The 22898-nt window shown below is 37.4% G+C and overlaps 1 protein-coding gene across 1 annotated transcript in view; it reads right to left on the bottom strand.

Annotated features, from left to right (window-relative positions):
• The window catches only part of POLA1 (DNA polymerase alpha 1, catalytic subunit), a 185085-nt gene that overhangs the window by 100071 nt on the left and 62116 nt on the right, over positions 1-22898 (bottom strand). Inside the window, 7 exon segments of the mRNA XM_068179835.1 lie at positions 1582-1760; positions 8935-9109; positions 11083-11214; positions 12710-12842; positions 14086-14291; positions 17743-17835; positions 19407-19439. Of these exon segments, the coding sequence (XP_068035936.1) occupies positions 1582-1760; positions 8935-9109; positions 11083-11214; positions 12710-12842; positions 14086-14291; positions 17743-17835; positions 19407-19439 (951 nt within the window).

Consider the following 22898-nt stretch of genomic DNA (forward strand, 5'->3'; position numbering starts at 1 on the left):
CCGATCATGGGTGGCCACACCCATATGGGAAAACTGCAGGGAAGAGATATCTTCATTTTGTTCTTAAGGAAAGCTCTTTTAGAGATTACACCACTAAGTTAATAATCCAAAAAGAAGTGTTGAGAAAAAAAAAAAAATCCATGGGCAAATCACGCTCCCCCATCTCCACCCAAAAAAACAGGTTTATTGTTTTCTCAGAAACAAACTTCAGCCTCAGTCCACTGATCAGAACTTTGAAATCAACCTTATAGATACTAATTATGAAATTACCAACAGGGCTGTAGAGACAAAATGCATAAAGAAAAATCACATTATCATCTTTTGCTTTCTCCAAGTTCAAAGAACAGCTCTTACAGTCTTGCACCATCTCATTGCCTTATTTTTAAAACCTTCTGAACGCCTGACATTAAAATTTCAGGACCTGGAAGCGTTGTGTGAACAGCTAAAATTAAGTTTGTGGTATTCTCACTAATGTAACACCAGGCTGGTAGGCTGGACAGTCATACAGCTTTCAGAAAACTTTCCTGCAAGGTAAGACTTAGCTGTTGTGAGCCATCTTGGCTAAACCCCCACTCACAACACTAATTAATTCCAGGTGAAATAGAGGGGATTTTTGGCTTGGTTTCAGGATTTCTTCTGTGGTTTGGCGGTGGAGATATACTTTTTTTAAGACATTTGACATCCACTCCTCTCCAGTTAGCCCATCTGCAACTTGTCAAGTCTACATGCAATTAACTCTTATTTACAGCTGCGATGAAAAAAAGTCAAGGATTCACAAAGTATCTCTCTATTTGTGTCTTTTCCTCTTACATGCTTCCAAAGACCACTTTATTTTGATTCAAAAAATGCAAAACATCTGCTGTTTGTCCAAATTAACTTAAAATAATTACTTTTAATTTAGATAAAAGATTTATTTGCTTTCAGTTTCAAGGTTTTCACTACTCTGAAGCTCACTAATTTGCTGATGACTAATACATACATAACATGCTGTACAGTTAAATACTTGGCCCCACTTCAAGTTGTGATCCAAGGTCAGAGATACATTTTTGGCAGAACTTCTCAACAAGAATGTACCCCTATGACTTTTTATTCAATTCACAGAGACAGAAGGAAAGATAAAACAGAAAAACCTTACTCTCAAGAAGGGAGGTGGGATGTAGCAAGATAAACACAAGTTTAAAAAGCACTTTGTTCCAATTAATATGATTTAGGATAAGAAACTGCCACCGCTAGACAAAAGTTTTATTAAATAGAGAACTAGAAGTTACTAAGGTGTTAAGATAAGGATTCCTTTATAAAGTAACAGCAACAATCATTCACGACTGTGGGCAAACAGATTAATGAAGCCAGATAATCTCACACGTTCTGCGAGACGACGCAGCTGAAATGCAAAAATGGGAAAAATATTTCAGCACTATCCTATCAGCAATTATCTGCTCCAAAGCTATAAATAGCAGGACTGAAACAATATGGTATCTTCTCCTACATCATTTGAATCCTATCTGAAAAGCTGTTCTCTTTACAAGCATTTTTCTCTCCCACCAATGAACAGAAATGAAACAAACAAAAAAGCCAACTAACCGAACCATCAAAGACATTGTCATAAATATTTTCTGTTCCGCATTTGAGGCAGCAAAACTTGAATCTTTCACAATCCCTATATTTCTCCTCATCAGTGAGCTGAGCTGGGCCACCAACCAAGGCATCATTCTCATCTTTATGGTAATGGTGATGGACTCTGAATTGGGAGGGATCCAGTCCTATTAATAAGAAACAAAAATTTCAAAAGACTAAGAGGTCAACCATGCAAGCAGGCTTATTTTTCATATGCTTGGTGAAGCAGATTCAAAAGAAAGTTACAAAATGTAAATTCAGAAGCTAAAAATCTCTCCTTAGCAAAACTTCCTCTATAAAACATAAATACATTCTACAAATTTTAACCATGAATAAAGGTTCAGGAGACATGAAGAAATCATCTTACTTATCTTCTTACGCAAGATTGCTTTATAAATAAAACAAGCACGCTGCATTATCATGGGAGTATGCAAGAGAACATTTTGTTTCTGAGGAAACCACTCCTAAAGGATAGCTTTATTGTTATTTCCTTCTTAAGTTACATTGAAAATATTTCAATAAAAATGTGCATTGTTATTAAGAAACAGTCTTTAAATCAAAATGGCACCATTAATACCAAAAACAGGGAATAAAAACCCCATTAAAGAAACACGGGTGCACTGCTATTACCAACTCCTTCAAGTCCGTACACAACTGCCAACTCTGATTTCAATGCAGTGGTCGATTTCATTTTGGCTCAGTGGTTAACAGCATGGAGGTTTCAATCTAATGCAGTGGTTAAAATTCAGCAGCAGCATTTAAAACCGCAGCGCAGGAGACAAAGTGCTTTATTTTTGATTGCCAGAACTCAAGATTTTAAACAAATAAATACACAAAAGAGATCCCAGAAATTCTGATTCAACCACAAATAAGTAAATAAGCAAGCAAGCACGAAGTTCACTGTTCTAGGAATAAGACTGCCAAAGTAAACTTAATAAAATCCTCAAGTTCTGTCATCCTTTGTCATGTGCAACATTTTAAAAGTCCATGCATCTCATTTACAGGGGTTTTTTGTTAACTTTAGGAAAAAACACATGTTCAGAAAAAAAACTTAATCAAATGAGCACGCAGGAGAAAACCTTCAGAAAACTATGGCTCACTTTAGTAGTAAAACAAAAAGATCAGAGAAGCACTTAAAAAATATTTTTAACAGACATTAAGCCAAGTAACAGGTTATCATGTATTAAACCATATGCTGTATAAATTTCAGTTGAAAAAAGTAATAATTCCTGTAAGAAATGTAACCAAGATTACAAATAGAAAGTGAAGCTTCACCTTATTATAACTGTACTGTGACACTTAAAGACAATGGTTAGGAACAATTTTCAGTTAAACTACCCAAATATTATTGCACTTAAAACATTGTACAACAACAGTTGTGTTATACAGGCAGATTGTCTTTACATAAAAGATTTTATATGTCTGACTTTAATACTACTATTCTGAATTTTTATGTTGCAGTCTTAAAACAAATTCAAGCACAAGGAAAAATTCCATTGCCAAATAAGTTTATTTGGGTCTTGACAGAATATGGGTTTCACTAAAATTTATTCAATCTTCCCAATTTTGCCAAAAGAAAAAAATGTCAATGCAGAAAGGTAACAATTCACCTCCAGGAGGCTTCTAAACTTTTAATACAGTTCTCCACTATTCATTTAAAGAAAAAAGCAAAAGCAAAATACACCGCTAACAGCATATTTTACACTTTAATACACATGGTATCCCCCAAAAAAGACTGTAGGTTTTTTTTTCTGGCTTTTTTAAAAATAGAAGGGTTGGTAATATATATATGCAGCACACAGGTAGTAGATAATAGGTTTAGAAAGGGAACTGGAGTTCAGTATTCAGATTTTGCAAAAAATCAAGTATGCAGTAGGCTGGATCTAAGACAGTAATGGTGAAAACAAAAATTCTCAGTTTACTCTGAGTTCAGAAGTGGAATGAAAAACATCATTCCAACTTTCTGATACAGACACCATTACAGTTCAGCTAGAAATCTTTGGTTGTTTCCCAAAATGCAAATATGGAGCAAAGTAGCTCACTAAAAGATAAAAGGAGACAAATTCTGGTCTTCAGACAACTGCAGTTCTCCAACACTGAGTCAAAAACAGTGACCAAGTATCGGTCATTTTATATTAACAGAAAAAAAATTGATTGTGAAAATTTAAATCACACCTATCTCTGAACTTTCTTAGCTGTTTTGGCTGGAAAAAACAACAAAAAAAAATATTGTGCTGAACCAAGCATACATCTAAGTTTTGGCGTGCAAACAGCCACAGTGAAATAAAAGGGACTACAAATCAGGCTTTGAAAGACCATGCCTACCTTAATTATCTTGTGGAACTGGGAACTATTTTATTTATTATGTCCTTTCAGGAATAGTTAGTTGGTTCAGTTAATCCATTTCAGCACCTACTTCGTATCCTCTCAGGACCAGGTCACACTGGTCACATTATTTTACTTGGTACACAAAACAGGGGCTAATTGGGCGATGAAAAAAAACTAGTATCTGGTTTTGGTAATTCTTAAATGAATAGGATAAGACTAATCAGTGAACTTTGAACTCTTTTTTTTTTTTTTTTAACCTTCATTATATCAAGAAAAAATAAAAATCAAAGCGACTTTGACTTACCCTGACAGGAAAAAAGTCTTCAGGGCTATCATTAAATTACCTGCACTGCAGGTAAGCTTTATCAGCTCTCCAAAACAAGGCTGGATGCAGGACACAGCGCTGCAACATTACAAACGTGCAGAGGGACCAACCTCGTTAACTCGGCTGGGTTCAGGGACTTGTTCCTGACTTATTTCATGGAATTATTAAAATCATTACTAGCTGGCAAGCAAAGCGGGTCACTCAAGAACCTGAAGGAACGGTCAGAGATTTTTACCGAACGCAGTCTTTTAAAGGCAACATTTCTGCGGATCGCTTGTGCCCTTCCTTCCCCCGCGGGCACAGGGGCGCCGTGGCAGCGCCGCGGCCGCCGGGCAGCCGTGCGGGGGCCGGGGATGCTCTCGGGGGCTGTCCCCGGGGGCCGCGCCCGGGGTCTGTCCCTGGGGGCCGTGCCCGGGGTCTGTCCCTGGGGGCCGTGCCCGGGGCCGTTCCCGGGATGCGGCATTCCAGCCGCAGGTGCCCGGGGCCCGCGGCCGCTCCGCCCGCACCTTTCCCCAGGGAGCCGGCGCGGGAGGCCGGGAATCGGCAGCCGGTGCTGCCACCCCGCGGCCGGCGCCGCGCACTGCAGCGGGGCCCGGCCGGGCCGCTCGTTCGTCCACTCACACCGGTGCTGCTTCTTTATTCATTCATCTTAGCGCTCTCTTTTATCCCTTCTTATTTTCACTCCTTCTTTTATTCATTCCAACGCGCTTTAACGATTCTCAGGCCTGGAGCATCTCAGAACACCCAGCCAGACCACAAACAGCAAAGTTCACACGCTGTAGGGCTAGTTACCGTATTGTCATGAAGTTTTGTCACGACTTTAATCTTAATTTTCATCACTCTCACTTCACTCCCTAATGTGAGCAAAACAACAAAAAAGTCAAAACTTGAGGTAAATTCTTCATGCCACAAGGGGAGCTCCTGATTTCCGTCTGGAGAGTCTGTCTGTGCAGCTGCTACACACGGTATTAAAGACACCTAAACAATTCTCTAACAATAATTTTCAAAAAAATACAATAAAAAGCCAATAGAAATATTTGGTGCTGGTGTGTTTCCTTACACACCAGCTAAGAAGCAGCTAACACACAGACACTACCTCAAAGCAGGGAGCAGAACTGGGAAGTACTCCTAAGGACAAGCCTCATCAGGACCCAGTAACGACTCCCTAAAAGCAGCCAGCCTTCCTAAGAAATGCCCAATGCCAAGCAATCTGCGGAGCACCAATGTGCACATCCCTCTGTAAGGCAGCAGAACACCATGATACCGTCTCTTTCGGAACATCATGACACTGTCTTGGACAGCAGTCATCACCTTCCATCATTTGAAGCAAGTAATATTCTGTAGTAACAGCTACAGAAGTCCCATGGTTAAAGAGCTCTGCTTCCATGTCTGCTTATTTCTGAAAACACACAAATAAGATGTAACTTTTCTTTGAGACAAGAAGCAGTACTTACATATTAACAAAAAACCTCTTATTTGAAATACAATGAGAGAACTGCTGTGCCATACAGTTCTTCCAGTTTAAAAGCCAGATATCTTAAGGATAAAGTAAGGTCTCCAAGATTTAGGAAGACCAGATTTATTCAATGATATAAGTGATTAGACTGCAGACTTTATTTAGTTTTACAAACTGAGACAATCCTCATCTTGTCACTGCATTTCCTCAGAAACTTGAAGACAAAGAGAGTGAATGCAGGAGTAGGCCCAGGAGGTTCTCGTTTTTAGAAACAATGAACTTCCATCTCTCAAACACTCTGCAGACCTCCTACAATGCCCCAAAACAAAAGGTGGTTTTCAACTTGATTCCATAGCAAATAAATATGATATTGAAGAGGTTGTCTGCAATTTTTAAGTTGCATTATTTGCTCCTGTTCTTCAGTGTCTAATATAATTTAAAATTACTTGCCTTGAGCACAGACAGCACAAAGAACTTTTCAGCACTTTGATGTGAGCCAAGCTTCCCTAGCAGAGTTCAATTTTATCTACTCAGACTAGCAGGAAACATTCACCTTATAAACATGCATTATTGTAGATTCTGTTAAACATGCAGCCAAGATCCTTTTTCTACAAACACTCTCCCTATACAGACACATATTGTACATAATACAGTAAATCGGATCAGTGGAGGAAGACATGCATAGTGAGAATGCAACAGGGTTTTTTTTTTTCCAGGGATATGGTGCCTACGTATCCTTCAGAAGGGGAAAATGTTCCTTTTTGCAACAAGGTGGGAAAAACAACGGGAATTTGGATGTATATCATGATGAAAATGCTAAGTAAAAAAGCCCAACTTAGCATCACAGATCAGTAAACAGTTTCCATATTTGCTTGTTTTGCCAAGTTGGACTCAAGTATCGTGTACTCTTTTTTATCTTACAAAGGATTTTTGATTTTTATGAAAGAAAACCACTTGACTGTGCCTCCAGTACCACTAAAAAAACCCTGTAAGATAACTTCAGCTTGCAATGACTAATGTACAGCTCTGATCAAGTGCCGTATATGAAAACCTAAGCAGATCAGAAGTCTTGAAAGAGACCTGACTTTTCCCTCAAGCACAATTTAAGCTTTCCCAAGAAAACAAAGCTAGGGAAGGTGATAAAATTTTGACTGTACAGCAAGGTCAAACTGAACACACTTCAGATCTAAGACTGTAATAGTTACACACAGGTTTTCAGACTGACAATTGTGGACTATTAATAAACTCTCAGCTGCATGATGCTATTACAGACCATAAAAGAAATCTTCATCTGGAACGTACTACAGTGCAAAAAGCAGCACAGGCAAACAGTAGGTGCTATCAAGTGGCACAGAGTTCTTATGATCTGGGTAGTTTAATTTAGGTGTCTGAAGGAAGCCAGACATTTCTGAAAATCTAACCTGTTGTGGATAAAGAGCTCTGAATTTGAGCTTAACTCTATAAGACTAACAATCTTTGCCAATAAAAATAAATTAGCTTCAGAAATCGTTCCTGTCTTTTACCCAAATGCAGCAGAAGTTTGCTGCCTATTTTAAATCCCTTCAACCCAACGACGAGTGCTTGACCTTTTCAGTCAGGCATACCACACAGTCGACTCTGACATCAAGGGAAAGCTGGATACCAAGGCCTTGCCACATAATAAACAGGATGATTTGTGTGGCCAGCCTGCATGAGTGGAGCTCTCAAAACATGAGAGCTGTTGAGGACACGTGGAACATCAAATGCCTCCAAGAGACACCTTTGCTGACTCAGAAAAAGCAGAACGTGAGTCTTCAACCCCTTCTCAACAAGTCAGAAATGGACATGGAAAGAGCTGCATGTTACAAGGATTATCTTGGGAGATTAAGATCCTTCATGGCTGTCATCCTCCTTCCTGAGAAACAGCAATGCACCTTTCTTGCACACATTCTAAGTACAATCTCCAAGCTAAACAGCTGTTACTAAGGGAACTACAGAGATGCAGTTACACAGGTGAAGGGTCCTGAGGCTACCAGGTGATTTTTAACTGGCCAAATCCTGGATTTTGGCCTCCTTCACCTAAACACAAAATGCTGACAACTAACTCTTCCTTTGAGCATTGCAATATTCTGAACTAAGTAATTTCTGCAGGTATTTTCTGAACTTCTGTAGACATGGGCATAGCACAAACTATTAAACTGACACAGTGCAACTCTCTAACAAGTTCTCCAATAGAAAAGGCAGTCTTGTCAAGAATTTCATAGCCAGCAAAATTAACAACTTTTTCGTGTTCTTCAGCAATAGTTTTAAAAATAATGAACTATGTGTGAGTTATAAATCACATGATTTCTGTTTATCAAGTAGATCAGTCAAGCCTGTTGGTTAATCACTTCTGGGGAGGAAACGACACTAAAAGGAATACAGACACAGAACATAGCATTTTCAAGAACAGAGACTCGAGAACTGTAAACAAATTCTCAACCTTTCAGTTTTTCTAGGTAAGAAACCCAGGGAATACAGAAGAAAGAGGCAATCATAGTTGGGCAGAAAAATCTCTAATTCTGATTATTAGACATCCTTTTAAAAGGAAAAACAACTCTAACAAGAGCAATTCCCTGTTGCTCATTTGAATTAAATCTGTTGATTTCATGGATCACTAACATTAGTTATATTTTTTTTGACAGCACTTCTTGGTTTTGGGACCACTTAATTCCTCCATCTGAAGCAGTTAAAACTGTTACTAAGATTTTACGTTTCTGTTATCCACTAAGTCAGTTCTAGCAATCAAGTCTTCACTTACATCCTAGTAAAAATTTGTATTCTTTCATTGTAATTATGACTGTTTTTTCCCCTGGGAAGATGTCAGAGATGCCAGCATTTCTCTCTGGAAAAATATTAGTTCAGATGCACACTCCAGAACTCCTTTAGTAACTTAAGAAAATCTCAAAAGACATGCAATAGTACTGTCATTTCTGAAAAGCAGATTTTGCAACTCTCTACAAGGATTGTAAGATTAAATTCATGTTAGTGATTACCTTCTGAAAAAATACTATTCTGCAGAAGTCATAAATACACTTAGAGTCCACAATGCTTTCCACAGGCTGTGTAACACAAGCTATTGTTCAATGTAAAAAGACTGATCTGGGGAAGCATTTCTGTTGAGAAACATACATTAAAACCTCTCACTTTGGATCTTCAAATTCTTCAAATAAACTGAATTTAGAATACTTACCTAACCATGTTGCAATAAGAACAGAATCAATTCCCTCTATGGGCACACATATTCTAGCAACTACTGGATGTATTTGCTGTGACAGGTAGTACTGATTATCAATCTTAAGATTTTCTTGCTTTTTTAACTGTTCTGGAGCATATGCTCGCTGGCTGGCACTGAGATCTGATCCATCCTAAGGAGACACATACAAAACAAAGTGTCAAAAAAGTCTATACAAAGGATTATGCTTCAAATATTATGCATTATTTTAATGCAAAATTGTTACACACACTTTTGGTTGATTTATTATGCATCCAATACAAATCCAGCAGTAGTAAAAAAACTGCATTGCTGATGCTGGCATCAACTAGCAAGTTCAAGAATGCAAAACCAGCTTGTATTATTGTAGCCTACACGTGCAAATCAGTAGAGTAGACAGAGTAAACAGTCCCATCTGTCAATTCTGAAATGCACAATGAAAACACATTGTAACCATCAGCCCAGTTAAAAATACACAGAGGGCATGAATTTTGGATTCACTTTGTACTAAAGCAGCATTATCATTTTGCACAACAAGCAAATTCTAAGTCACGGATATCAAAACTATATCTGTTTTGCTAGGAAATTTATATACTTTAATTCAATAAAGAAATGAATAGAATGAATGGTCAGAGAATGGACCAGCACTCACTGGCATATGAATAAATAACACAGGCAACAGTGTTGATTAGAAAGAGGAAATTCTAAAATATTCAGAAATTCTGAAAGAAATGTATGGCGACATCTCAAGCCAAGAGAGAAACACCACTTAGAGGTTAAAACATACATTACAGGAAGATAAGGAGAAAATAATTCAATTTGGGAAGGCAATAACTAAATTGAAAACAATATACGTGGAGGAATTAAGTATCAGATCTACGATGACAGTACTCTTGGAAAATGTAGTTCATTTAAATCTGTAGAATCGTAATACCACTCCTCAACTGCCCTAGGAAACATCATTTTTAATATGTATCAAAAATCTTAGAGCAAAACTTAAAGCAGGATTTTTGCAAGATTCCTTAACAGACATAAACCTTTTATAGGAATGGGGCAGGGTGGGGCCAAGTACCACAACTGTTTTGGGGTTTTTTTTTTGCTAAGTACAATCTCTTTTTTTATTTTTTTCAGCAAAATAGAACAAATGCATTAATACATGACACCTTCATTTTTTCATTTAAGATGAACTACTGGTTTCAATAGGGTCAGCGCCATGGACTGAAAACCCATCACTAATAAAGACAGACTGCAAGCCATTGGTTCCTCCTACTCCTTTCAGACAACTTAGTATTCAGAACAAAATTAATTTAGGACTATTCAGCTCATCCAGCTGCTTTGCAAAAATAATTACAATGCAACTCCTTCAGCTCCCTTCTTTCAACAAGTATATTCTTCTCTTGTATTGTGCCGTTGCTCAGCCGCACCCGTGGCCCAGCTCTCAAAAGTCTTGGCAGCTTTGGGGTGCCAGGCTAAGAACTCTCAATTAAGTCAAATACAGTATTATTTTGGTTTGAAAATAATGAAGGAGCTGAAATAGTCACATTGTCAAGTTCATCGGCTCGGCCTAAAAGATTCCTTGGTCCATCTAACTCAACCTACACTTTTTTCTTTTAATTAACAGAATCAAAGTGGAGTATGTATTTGTAAAATACTGATAAGCATTTATAGGATAAACACCTGAAACCAGAAAGTGGCTCAAATTTCCCAGTCTATACATCAGAGGTACCACCAGATCCAATAACTATGAACTGAACAGACACAGATTGAGACTGGAAAAAACAATGACACTATTTAACCAACAACAACAATTTTCTTTCCACAAATGAAAGGTTCTCCACCACGAGAATTTTCTTCTGCTTAAAATGAAGACTAGGCATTTTCTTTAAATGCCTAGTTCCAAACATGAATTAATTCAGGGAGATTTTACCAGTCATTATATGGAAATAGTTGCTGAGCTAATCACAATGCTCTATAAAATTAAATTTAGTACAGAAAACGTTTAAAATATAAGACTACCTCACCAAAAAGAAATGCCAAAACGTATTTTCCCAGGAGCTGAGCTGTGGTTTTTTTGCTGTATCTCAAAACAATACCTAGTATTTAGCTATAAAAAAAAGACATTTTTACCTGACAAATTATATATGACACTGTGTCTCCTGCCTTCACCTTTCGGCCTCCATGAGAGTTTATCCACATGGCAACATGCACATGTGGCAAGGCTTTTTTGTCAGGATAATCCTGGGGATCTTTTGTCAATGCCTAAAATAGCAAAGGGGGAAACAGAAACATAACTATGAGAAAAATCTATTACTTCAGTGATGGACAGCTCAGAACTTGAAAAGACAAGATTACATAGCAGCTATCTTCATCCTTCTACAAGTTCATCTGAAACACAAAGTAAGATAAAAAAACTGTAACATATTTGCCATACAGTAAGCTCTAGGTACCAGTCCTTCAAATTTTATAAATGTTATTATTAATAAAACAAAAGGATGTTTTTACAATTACTATCTGAAAAATGCATTGCCATTATGATCATAATGCAATTGTCTTAAAATTAAACTAAACTGAAAATGACAATATTACACAAAATACAAAAACAGAGCCAGAGATTACCCTCATACTCCTGATCCATTAAGGTCATACAGTAAATCTGACTATTGTATAGCTAACTGTATCTAACAAGCTCTGCAGCAAGAGGGTACAACTGAATTTAAATATTTCTGTGTATCTCATACTACTGAAATTCCACAGTGACCTTTTCCTTTAAACAAAATAAAATGCTACATTTAAATATTTACTATCATCCCAATTCTTAGAAACAACTTCTTCTACACTTGACTTAATAGTTAAATACATCTTTTTTCTGAGGTAGTAAAACAGAGGAACTTTAGGACTTTAAAGTGAACATTTTGCTATATCTAGCTTTTACAGGGACACTAAGTGCTCTTAGAAGACTTGCATCAGAACATTCTTTTTTTGAGCCAACCATAAATTTCAGTGATTTCTCCACACTCATATGACAACCTGAACACATTTCTTAACTGATTAACAGAGCAGACAGATGCCCAGCTGGCAAAAGAGACTTCAGATAGACAGCTGATAGATCTCTTCTAATAGAAGCATAAGAGGGGCGTGTAATACCCAATTCATTGGTGAAACACCCCCCCCCCAACAGGAAAGGGGAGTCTCTGAAGCTAAAAATACAGTTTTTATCATTGAGGATTCACAAAAAAAACCCCAAAACCACAATGTTGCTGCTAAAACTGCTGTAGACAAAGCAGAGTATTTTACTTCTTGTTGCAGGAAAGTCTTGAATGAGGTCACAAAACGACCATTAGCTTTTTTATACAGAGCTTTCTAGGGAAATATTATTAGGGTTTTCTAGAAAACAGAGTATTCGATTACTTTCCATTGCATTCTTCTGTTTGTGCATTTCAAGCCTGAAATATGAAGTAATAGCTTAGGAAAGACCTGAAAACATCGTATCATTCTCAAAGTGCAGAATGAGCCTGGTTAACAGCAGGATGGGACAAGACACAAAGGTGCTACTCTGGAGCCTCCAGCCCCAGTAGGGCTTTTTCCCCCTCAAACTGTAGGATCTTCACAACATGTCCTGAACTATTCAGGACTACCTAATAAAACTCCTGCTATTTCACAGCATCATAAGGATTAAAATATTTTTGTCAGCAGTCAATATATTCAGGAACAGTAAAGTTTTTCTGAGACAGAAAAGAGCTACAAGATCACTTACCTTGTTTATTTCAAACTGATTTGCTGGGATCTGACCACTGAGCACATTTTCTCCAATTTCCATAAGTCGCCTTTGAATATTTTCCACAATTATGTCTCGGGGCTGATCAGAAAGAATCTGACCAATTACATAGCTGCAAAAACAGTACAAAAATTAAGAAAAGCTTTGTATATGCAAAACCATTACAACAGACACAATCTTCTCTTCCCCTAGATTTTCTTTAGGCATTAAAGAGCCCGAGGATGAAGTCTGATGAAAAATTTATAGAAATTTACCAGTATATTTTATGTTGTGTTTTATTTATTTATTTTACTAAAAGCAAATTATTGCAAATATTCCAAAGCTAAATAATGATTTGGAATGGGTGAGTGCAACTTTCTATTTTCTTCTGCCATATCATTTTTCCTTTTATTATTCCATAGCAGGTATCTTAAGATGGGGGAGAAGAGAACATATCAAGTAAGCAAAGTCTTGCCTATTGCTGCAAAATGTGGTTGGAAGATCTGCCAGCTGCAGAAGAGTTAGTCACTAAAGAACACTCTCCAACATTTGTATAGCTTTAATTACTAATACATTCCTAACTTGGAAAAATTTGCTTCTATTATGATGCATCTTTTCTTAGAAAATGCAAGTCTTAAGAACAGTAAGCAAGTGTGTGGTGTATTTTTACAGATGTGAAAAGTAGTCATTTTTGGATACATTTGGACCACGAGCTGTTTAGGTTTTCAAGAGGCATTATACAATGACTCAGCACCCAGATGACCACCTCTCCACTCTCTCTTAATTTCCTTTCTGTGGGGCTAAATGTATTACTTCTACTGAATTAAAGCATTAAAATGCCCTGTGCAACGACAATTAATAAACAGTCAACCCAGTATCCATCATAATGAAGTCTCACGGCAAAAGGAAGAGAAGCAGTCTTGGGAAAAGGACCACCTCCTCAGGCTGCACCCAGTGCACTTCCAGCTTTTTCAGAGGGTGCTGAAAGTGCTGAGCACCAGCTTCTTTAGGAAATAAAACATCTAACCTAGAACCTACAACTCCAGATGCTGACAGCATCTATCGTCTTCACAAGATTTCAGCTCTGGTTCATTAAATTACATTTACAACACTGACAACTCAAAAGCACAGCTTCCACAGCAGACACAAAACCAGAGAGTGAAATCTGGAGACATCTGGACTTGCACAGGTCTAACCTGTTACCAATGGCAGAAGGTGAAGTTTACATGTCGTCCAAAAACCAGCTAAGTCCTAACACTGATGTTAGTTACCAATTGTGATCTTCAGGAAACACAGTATCAAATGTTTAGGAAAGTAAGTACAAATGTTTACTGTTTCACACAGAGCATAGAAGACAATGCCACAAAGCAACTTACTTTCCAGTCTGTTTAGCAAGATCACACCAGTCCCTCCGGACTATGTCCAGCCCTTTCAGCTCTTGTTTAGTTACATATTTCCCATCTCCTGTTGGTTCCACACTCAGAGCAGCATATTTCTTCTTCTTTAACAATAGTAAGGACTTAAAAATTCCATCAATATCGATTTCCAACAATTTGTACAGCTTGTTCACTTCACTTTTGATCTGTAAATGTACCAACATTAACAACAAATGCAACAATTTAACGATGGTCAAATTCAACTTCCATATCTGAATGCATTGTTCTTAAGTTTTAAAACAAGTTACATTACACACTGTGTATTTGCATATATATTTTAAAGACTGGTCAGATATAATTAATTCATTACACACTAGTAACTACGAACTGCTACTAAAATTAAGGTTCACCCATTGACTTTTTCAGTATCTACAGCTTGGTACCTCTAACTCCTTAATAAAATTAATCAAAGCAGATAAACATGAGATTGAAGTGATCTTGGAGATAACTGACACCAGCTCATTTTACTAGAACAGCGACTCCATCTAACCTCCCATATAAATTAGGCAAACAAGGGATTTCACAGCAGGGATCTACGTGCTAGGCAAAGACAAGAGATGGTCACTTAGAAAAGGCAAATAGCCTTATAGAAAAGCTATCTTGCAAAGACACCTTTCTTTCTTCCCACTCTCACCCTAAACCAGGGAGGGGAGAAAAATTATGACTGCAGACCAGAGCTCAGCGTGTGCATGTTGAGAAAAAACAGGCAAGTTTCTTTTACCCTTCCCCACAATATACCTACCTTTTCTGATTTCCTTGAGAGGAAAAGGTGAGGTTTTTCTACACACAGGCTATGTTTTATGCATATACAAAAGTTTCAAATGGCACTGATCCATTGTCTTAATATGGTACCAAGTATTTCTTACATCTATTCTAAGGGAACAGAAGTGCAACAGCTCAAAACAGCATGAACCTTCAACAACAAACTTTGGTTCCAGTACACATTTATCCACCTACTGGCCTGGCTGAAAGTTTTCCACTTGCTTTTTTCTTTTTTCTTCCCTCATATGTTTTTACTTTATGTTCTTCAACAGAGTACCTGCATATGTTGTGTCTTCATATTCTACTCTTTACTTTCTTTCCTCTACAACTTAACATTCCCTGCTGATTTTCAGTATCCATATTCACTCTTATTTACACTTTTACCACCAACTATGAACTATCCTCTTCTCACATCTCACTGAAATTGGATATGCATTCAAGTTCTTTTGCCATCTAGATACAGACGTATCAGATACAGGGTATCTAGATAGTTCTCACCAAGAACAGGACCTTCAGCATAAAATCTCACTGGTTTCCTACCTAGCTTTGAACTCAGATTACCGTTTTAACCAAAACCTTCCTTACAAAATTTCCATTTATGTGCATACATATTTGTGTGTACTTGGTTCTTCTCACTTAGATCTCTGTTCTCCCTATTGCAGGAATTACCATTACTTTGATGTCCCCTGTATATTTCTATGTTTTGATGGACATCATGAGGCAAAAATCATTTTGCTACAGGGTTCATATTTTCTTTCTTAAAACAGTCAAACAATTCCTCTGAACATTCTTCTGCAATTTTAATTTTCAATTTTTCTTTTTTACAGCATACATACCAAGTGCTCAAAACCCAGTAACACTTCAGTATTGAATGTAGTGGCAAATCTGATTCATAAGGACACACAGAAAATGAGAAAAAACTTCTGCTATGTAATGACTGAAAAGGGCATGGATGTAAATACTGGAAGGTTAAGGGTGGGAGAGAACACTCACATTAGATGGGTGAATTCAGAAGGCATGTAAGAGAATTTTCTCCAATAAAAAAACCAACATTAATCTCTTGGAGGAATGCTTCATTGCTGAAGACAATTCATAAATTCACACTTTACATCAGAACAGGGGTACACTCCATAACTGCTCTCACTGTAATTGTCTGCATTAAACCTCTGTGCCTTCCACACAGTCTACATTAAAGCAAAAGTACAGTGAAAGCAATGTAAATATTATTCCTCACCTCTGAACACAAAACTTTGGGAAAGAAATTATTATGCAGTGGAGCAGAGACACTTCTTGAGAGTGTTCCTCATCAAAGCAGACAATTCTTTATACTGATTTTTTTAATAGGAATTACTTAAAAAAAGGAAAATGTAAATGATCAAAGTGTTTGCAGAAAAACCCAACTGTCACTTTCTTGAGGAATAAACAAACAAACAAACAAGAAATGTGAAATGAGACAGATATGAATCACTTTTTTCTACCACAGAAATATTGAAAGCCACATCATCTGCAATTTTGATGCTAGGTTTGATTGTGCTGGTTTACAGAGATAAGTTTATTCACTTTTTGTATGTGGTACATGATTTTAATCAAAACAGTAGTCCTTTTTCTGTCCTTTTTTATGTTCAATTAAAAAAAAACCCTCAACTGATACATAATACAGAAGTACAATGGATTTAAAAAGCTTAGGATTTTACTCTCATTAAGCAGCTGACAAGTTCAAACACATACCTATTCTCTCTGAAAACCTGACTCTAATTCAGAAGTGTTTAACCTATTATGCTTATCTTGTCAGATTTCATAAAAGTTATTATTATTTAACTATCCTCTGTAATGTTTAGCCATCAAATTGGAGCACAGGGACAAAAAATAAAGCAGAATGAAACCACACACACACAACTGGAGTAACATTAAACTTTCTTATACACTACTGTATATACACTAGAAATTATATATCATCTTGCATGTGGCAAACAAAAAAGAAAGACTGCTTTCTACCATGCCAGCACCCCTCCTGCTACTCAGTTATGTTATCAAGTTATTATCCTATTTTCTGCTCCTGAATGCATCTACTTCTAAAGGTACCCACTAGCATGAAGGTAGAAGTATTCTAAAAAACCCTGGAATCACTCTCTCTTAAAATTAAATTACTTCTGTTTAATATACTGAATACATCTATGCTTTAGTTTTTTTAGAGTTTCCATAGCTCTCATTTTCATCACAGTTTCTTCCATCTTTCAAAAACAGCTTCTCTTACATCTTTTCTTTAGAAAATTCTGAAATATTTCTTACTGTTCTTCCACAATTTCAGAGAGCCACATAACTTCCACATCATCGATTGCCAGCTCCTAATCAATCAGATCTCTTCTGCATCTGGTATACCATGAAAAATCATATTTGAACTTACCACTGGAAATCAGGTAACACATTGAGTGTCATACAAACTACATAACTAAACTGAGAGATATCCCTGGTGAAAAAAAAAATCAAAATCAGAGCTGTTCACGTTGTAATTGAAATTAACTTGGAGGAGAAATTGTACCTTACACTTTGGTTCACCAAATACTGAGATAATCTTCTGCTACCTTAGGATTAGTAAAAAAAGCTTGTTATGCAATGAAATGGTTCATTTAATCACTTTTTTAAATGCACAGAATAGCTACACCTGAAAAAGAGCACTCTGAGTTTTTACTACTCCATAGATTCCACACAATGTGAAGTTCTTTCTTATGGCATATTCTCTGCTTGTGCCACAGAATCCTCTCGTAACACCATCTGCTCCACTCAGAGTAACAACACAGACCTATGGGAAAACTTCAAAAGGAAAAAGTTCCTTACCTTATTCCCCAGCTTGAAGACCTCATCCAAACTGGTGCTATTAGTGTTTATCATAATGGAATCTGTGTCTCCATAAATCACTTCAAGGTTCATCTAAACAAAAAAAAATTGCTTTGAAAAACAAAAAAGAACCACTCCATCTTCTACAAGTCCCACGTAACTTTCAAGGTTCAAAAACACTGCCGTCTATAACTACCCCTTAAACACTAAAAAGTGTACTAGCAAGTAAAATAAATTTTTACTGATAGGTCTGTACATTTTATTAACACCTATTTGAATTTAAGGAGAATAAAGAAACTTCAGCCACTGATATGTTAAAAAGACCACTGTCCAGTTGTGTAACATAATATAAATAGGTAACATTTTACTAAATGAATACTAGAAAAATAAGTCAGTGAACAAGTCTGATCTTGAGAACAGCAGGAACTCTGATCAAAAATAACTTTGGACTGCTAAGACACAAGAAAATCACTTCCAGAAGACTGCTTGGCAAATTCAGACAAGGCAGTCAGCCAAAGTGTTTGAAAGGTAATATCACAGTCAGGTATCCCATCCCATTTGCAACCATCACAATACTACTGGGCAAAAAAAAAAAAAAAAAAGAGAAAAAATACTTAGATTCTCCATTTCAAACAAATCTGTGAAATCATTGGCTAGTGGAAGACAGCAACTGAGAATACCACAGCACTGTCCAGATTAGGCTGCTCTTCTTAACTCTTTCAGATTACGAAGATGGCTTCATATTTCCATCTTCCCTCTCCCATCTTTTAACTTCTGCTAATCCAGCCGCCTGTGTTTGTCCTTCCCTGGGCAGCAGATCTTTCAGGGAATGCTTCTTTTGGAGAAGGATCTAGCTACTATGACCCACAAGTTTTCTCTTTCCAGGTTGAACTACTGAACAATTACACCCAGAGATGAACACAAACATTTACTGAACCTCTTCTCTTTGACTGACACGCTGCCCCTCACATTACTTCTGATTCTGATTTTTGTAACAATTTAAATGCCCTTCTTGCAGAAGGCTGTATTGATACACCAGCCATACTTCCATAATACTCTGGATAATGGAACAAAATTCTAGACAAACTGTGGACCATAAAGTCTGAGGTGCCTATGAAAGGCATAGCAAGAGAAAAGGTAAAAATTGCCAACACCAGTTAATGTCAGAGGAAAAAAAAAAAAACAAAACAAAAAAAAAACTGGCAGATGCATAGAATTGCATCATATTAATTTGAAAAAAATTGAAAATCTGACATTTTCAGTGGTGGAAAACCAATGCAGCTGTAAAAACTGCAACATGGCTATGTCCATGGTAAACTCCGCAGAGTCAAAAAAACACCCCATGACAGAGTTTAAAGGATGCCAAAAAATGAACCATAATAAACCACTAGAACACATGGTGTAACAGGTTTATGAGTAAACTCTAATTAGCACTGTTGCTAATTTGCTTGAAACAGTCCCACATAGGCTTCAAGCAGGGTCCAGATCATATCTGAGGTAGGAAAAGGAAAAAGCTATAATCCATCAGGAAGGATTACATTTGTAAACTAGGCATCCTAAGAAGTGATTTTAGGTCTGTTTGGGTTACAGCTCTCTCAGAATAAAAAAATTTCACCAGGTGTGCTCTTTAAGTGTTGTTGTTTAAGGAAAATGCTCAGCATTACCTTCTGCACCATCTCCTTGGTATGCATCAAAATCTGAAATTAAAAAAATAATCAAGGATTAGCATATGATATAATTACAGGCTAACACAGGCAAACATATCCATTAGGTTGCTAACTCCAAATGCTCTCACCTTTCAAAACAAAGCAAACTACCTCTCTCCTGGCAACACACAGTCACCTCAATACTCCTATTACATGAGTAAATTCTCATTTGACCTTGTATTAATGCTATTATTAACTCCCCTAAAACAAGATTAAAACAAATCTCAAAATTGCATGTGCATGCACACATTCTACCTTAGGAAAAAAAAGAACACTGAATCAAATGGCTTAAATACAACCTAATCAGCAAGTACTAGAATTAAGTCTCTTTCAGTAATTTAGGTCAGTTGTCGCCTTCATATCAATCATCTTATTTCTTGATGTCATTGAATTTTTTCCCAAAAACATCCTGTCTCATTCAGTCCAGCCTGGATGGTGCTCACTTAAAAGGACTTAGTCAAAAGGTCGATTACCCTTGTAACGATGTCAAAATGGGTCATCAAAAAGCAAATTCCTTATGGAAACCAGAACTGGGACAAGGAGCTGGGATAAAGACAGGACACAGATCTTGAATCAAGGGGTGTAATCAGGCTTGTTCCTCAACAAGAATGCATGCCAAGTTCCCCAAATGCTCTGAAGAGCACCTCTCTGAACCTGAGAAATAGCTAGAGACCTCATATTGCTTCCATCTCTAATTGTGATCAGCACAGTGGAGGGTGGGGAGAGCACCTCATCTGAAGCCACAGTTACAGCTGTAGCACAGAAAAGGGACAATCTAATTAGCTTAATGAAAAAAAAGTGTAGTTGCAGCAGCAGGAAGAGCTTGGTGAATTCTGCACAGCTGCATGAGAACCAACATCTGGTCCGTTCCTTCAGTCACTTGGCCACAGTTCCACTGTACTCCCCATTTCCTTCTTATCAACATCCTGGTGCTCTGGCACACAGCTCCAGATTCCACTTCCCTGGTGTCAGCCCTTTCCATTGCCACACAGCAGAGATCTCAGTTTTTCTTCACCTAATCCTGCTAGTCATATATATTTATACTTTAAATTTTCTTGAGGATTAATCTGAACCACAAGTTACAGCAATGATAGCTCAGAGTCTGTTAGGTGAACCCAAACAATTTGGAACTTGAAAGATAGTCAGGCAACACGCTATGAACAGCTTACATCAAATTTAGTAACCAAGTCTCACCTTCACTATTTTTCACATATTAAATTGTAATACTCCTTGGCCATATTTGCCAAAAGGTAGAATGAAGACTTGTAGTCAAGAAGCCTATGGCAGGGAGCTGAGCAGTAGAAATCGACAGGGATGAGGAGAGAAAAGGGACAAACAGGCAAGAACTGTCCATGCTCAGTGGGAATAAGATCATGTTCAGGGAAATCTCATTACTTTCATAAGGCCAAGGAGTCTAAAATGAAGCCAAGACTCTTGGCTGTTGCGATGCTGACTATGCTATCACAGCAAGGAATTCTGAAACACATGAAATCTTCACCTCTACACAACACCACACAAAGAGGATGAAAACAGAGTCATTCCTTTAACACTAATGGCAAGTTTCTTCAGTACTTCAGAACCTTTACGTAACCACAGTGGCAAGTATGATATTTTTTTTGTCTGCAATTATGCACTGAAAGCTGTATTCCCCTCAAGGCACTTGAAGACAAGTTCAGTTCCAAACTATGATGTAACTTTGACACAGCTGAACTCACAACACAAATCCTTATCAGGGTTATTCCCCAAGCACATATGGATATCTATGGATTTACACTCTCTGGGTCAAGTTCAAAACATCCAGTTGATTTAAAGACCATTCACTGGTGCTGCAAACTAGGCACTCTGACAATGTGATGCCTGAACTCTGCTGAAGTCCAATACTGCAGAAAGCTCAGCTGTCCTCAGTCTTCTTTATAGAACAGGAAAACGGTGAGCCTTAACTGCAGATTCCTGCTAGGCTGTACCTGTCACTGGAATCAGACACACACAATTCCATTTTAATTGGAAGCTCAAAAAGAGGGTATTCCCCTCCTATTCATCTCCTAGTGAGTGATTCAGACATTTGACCCCACCACCTTTCTGTGGAGTTTTGAAATTATTCTGAAGACACATCACTGGTACATGATATCAAATTTCATATAAAGTAGTCAGAATTCCAACATACTCACCATCCCGTAAGCCTTCCTCTCACATATTAGCTAACTCCTACAGAGAAAGGTTATACCTCTCCCTTAGTACTCCAAAAGCAAACAGAGTCCCTGAAAAAACTGAAAAGTTACACCGAAATGAAGAGTTTATACTGAAAAGAAAGGAAGGCCTATCAATTTTCCTTTAATAATCTCTGGCATTTTCTACTTCACTCTCTGAAACAATTCCATTAATAATGAGAAAGATAACTTTTTTCTTTTCTAAAAAGGAATACCCCCTACTAAAAAAAAACATGTCTGGCTGTGCAAAAACCATTTCTCAATTATCCCTGAGGACAGCAGTGGGTGTAGGTAATCACAACAAGAGGGTCACAGCCAAGCTGGCTTCATCAAGTGACTGGCATATGCTAGTGCCACCCGTTCTGACAGGAGATCACTTGTAAGTGCCAACAGCTACAAAACAGAAGGTTATAAAGTATTGCTAAATTCATTAATAAGGCAGTCAGTAGTTATCTGATTTCACAGCAACACCTGCATATTTATCCTCTCATTACCAACTGGATGATGGAATTTTTTCAAGCACATTTCAAAAATCTGCCAATTTCAAGTGTAGAAAAAAAATAAACTTTGTAGTTAATTTTTCCCTTAACAAAGTACAGCTGTTGAGAATAATTGTTCAAGATCTTACCCTGTAATGTCAACTGCAGCAGAACAAAGAGTATTTAATTAGCAAATCTATCCAGTAATTCAACACCTATTATATAAAATGCCTTCGTGATTTTATTCAGGATAATTTGCTAAGAGGGTTATTACTGACATTCAGATGAAATTTAAAATTCCTACGCAAGTCGAGTCATAATAGCAGTAATGATCCCCCCAATCAGGAGATACTGTGTCACACAAGGTTCTTTAGCAATGCAGCAGCCCATTTCCTGACTTCTTAATTCCTGGGCTCAGCTCAGTGAGAGCCCTTCATGCCAATATTTCAGTCAGCAATACATCCTTAATGGGACTCTATTAAAATACCTAGAATAAAAGTGATTTTTTTTTTTTTGTTAAAGAGAATGACAGCTCTGCTATCATATCAATCCTGAGCAAGTTTCTCAGAAATGCACAGCAGAGGAAGGGAGGTGGGAAGACAGAAGAAAGAAGGAAGAGAATAGGAAAAATGGTATTGGGTAGTTTCCTTTTGCAAATAATACTGCACTGCTTATGAGAGCAGGATTGTCTCCTATTCCAAGTAGGAAGAATTAATTGCCTGGCAACCCATCTGTACAGCCATGCCCCCTCCCCCCAGCAAACA

The sequence above is a fragment of the Anomalospiza imberbis genome, chromosome 2 (assembly GCF_031753505.1).
Source record: "Anomalospiza imberbis isolate Cuckoo-Finch-1a 21T00152 chromosome 2, ASM3175350v1, whole genome shotgun sequence".
Lineage (NCBI taxonomy): Eukaryota > Metazoa > Chordata > Aves > Passeriformes > Viduidae > Anomalospiza > Anomalospiza imberbis.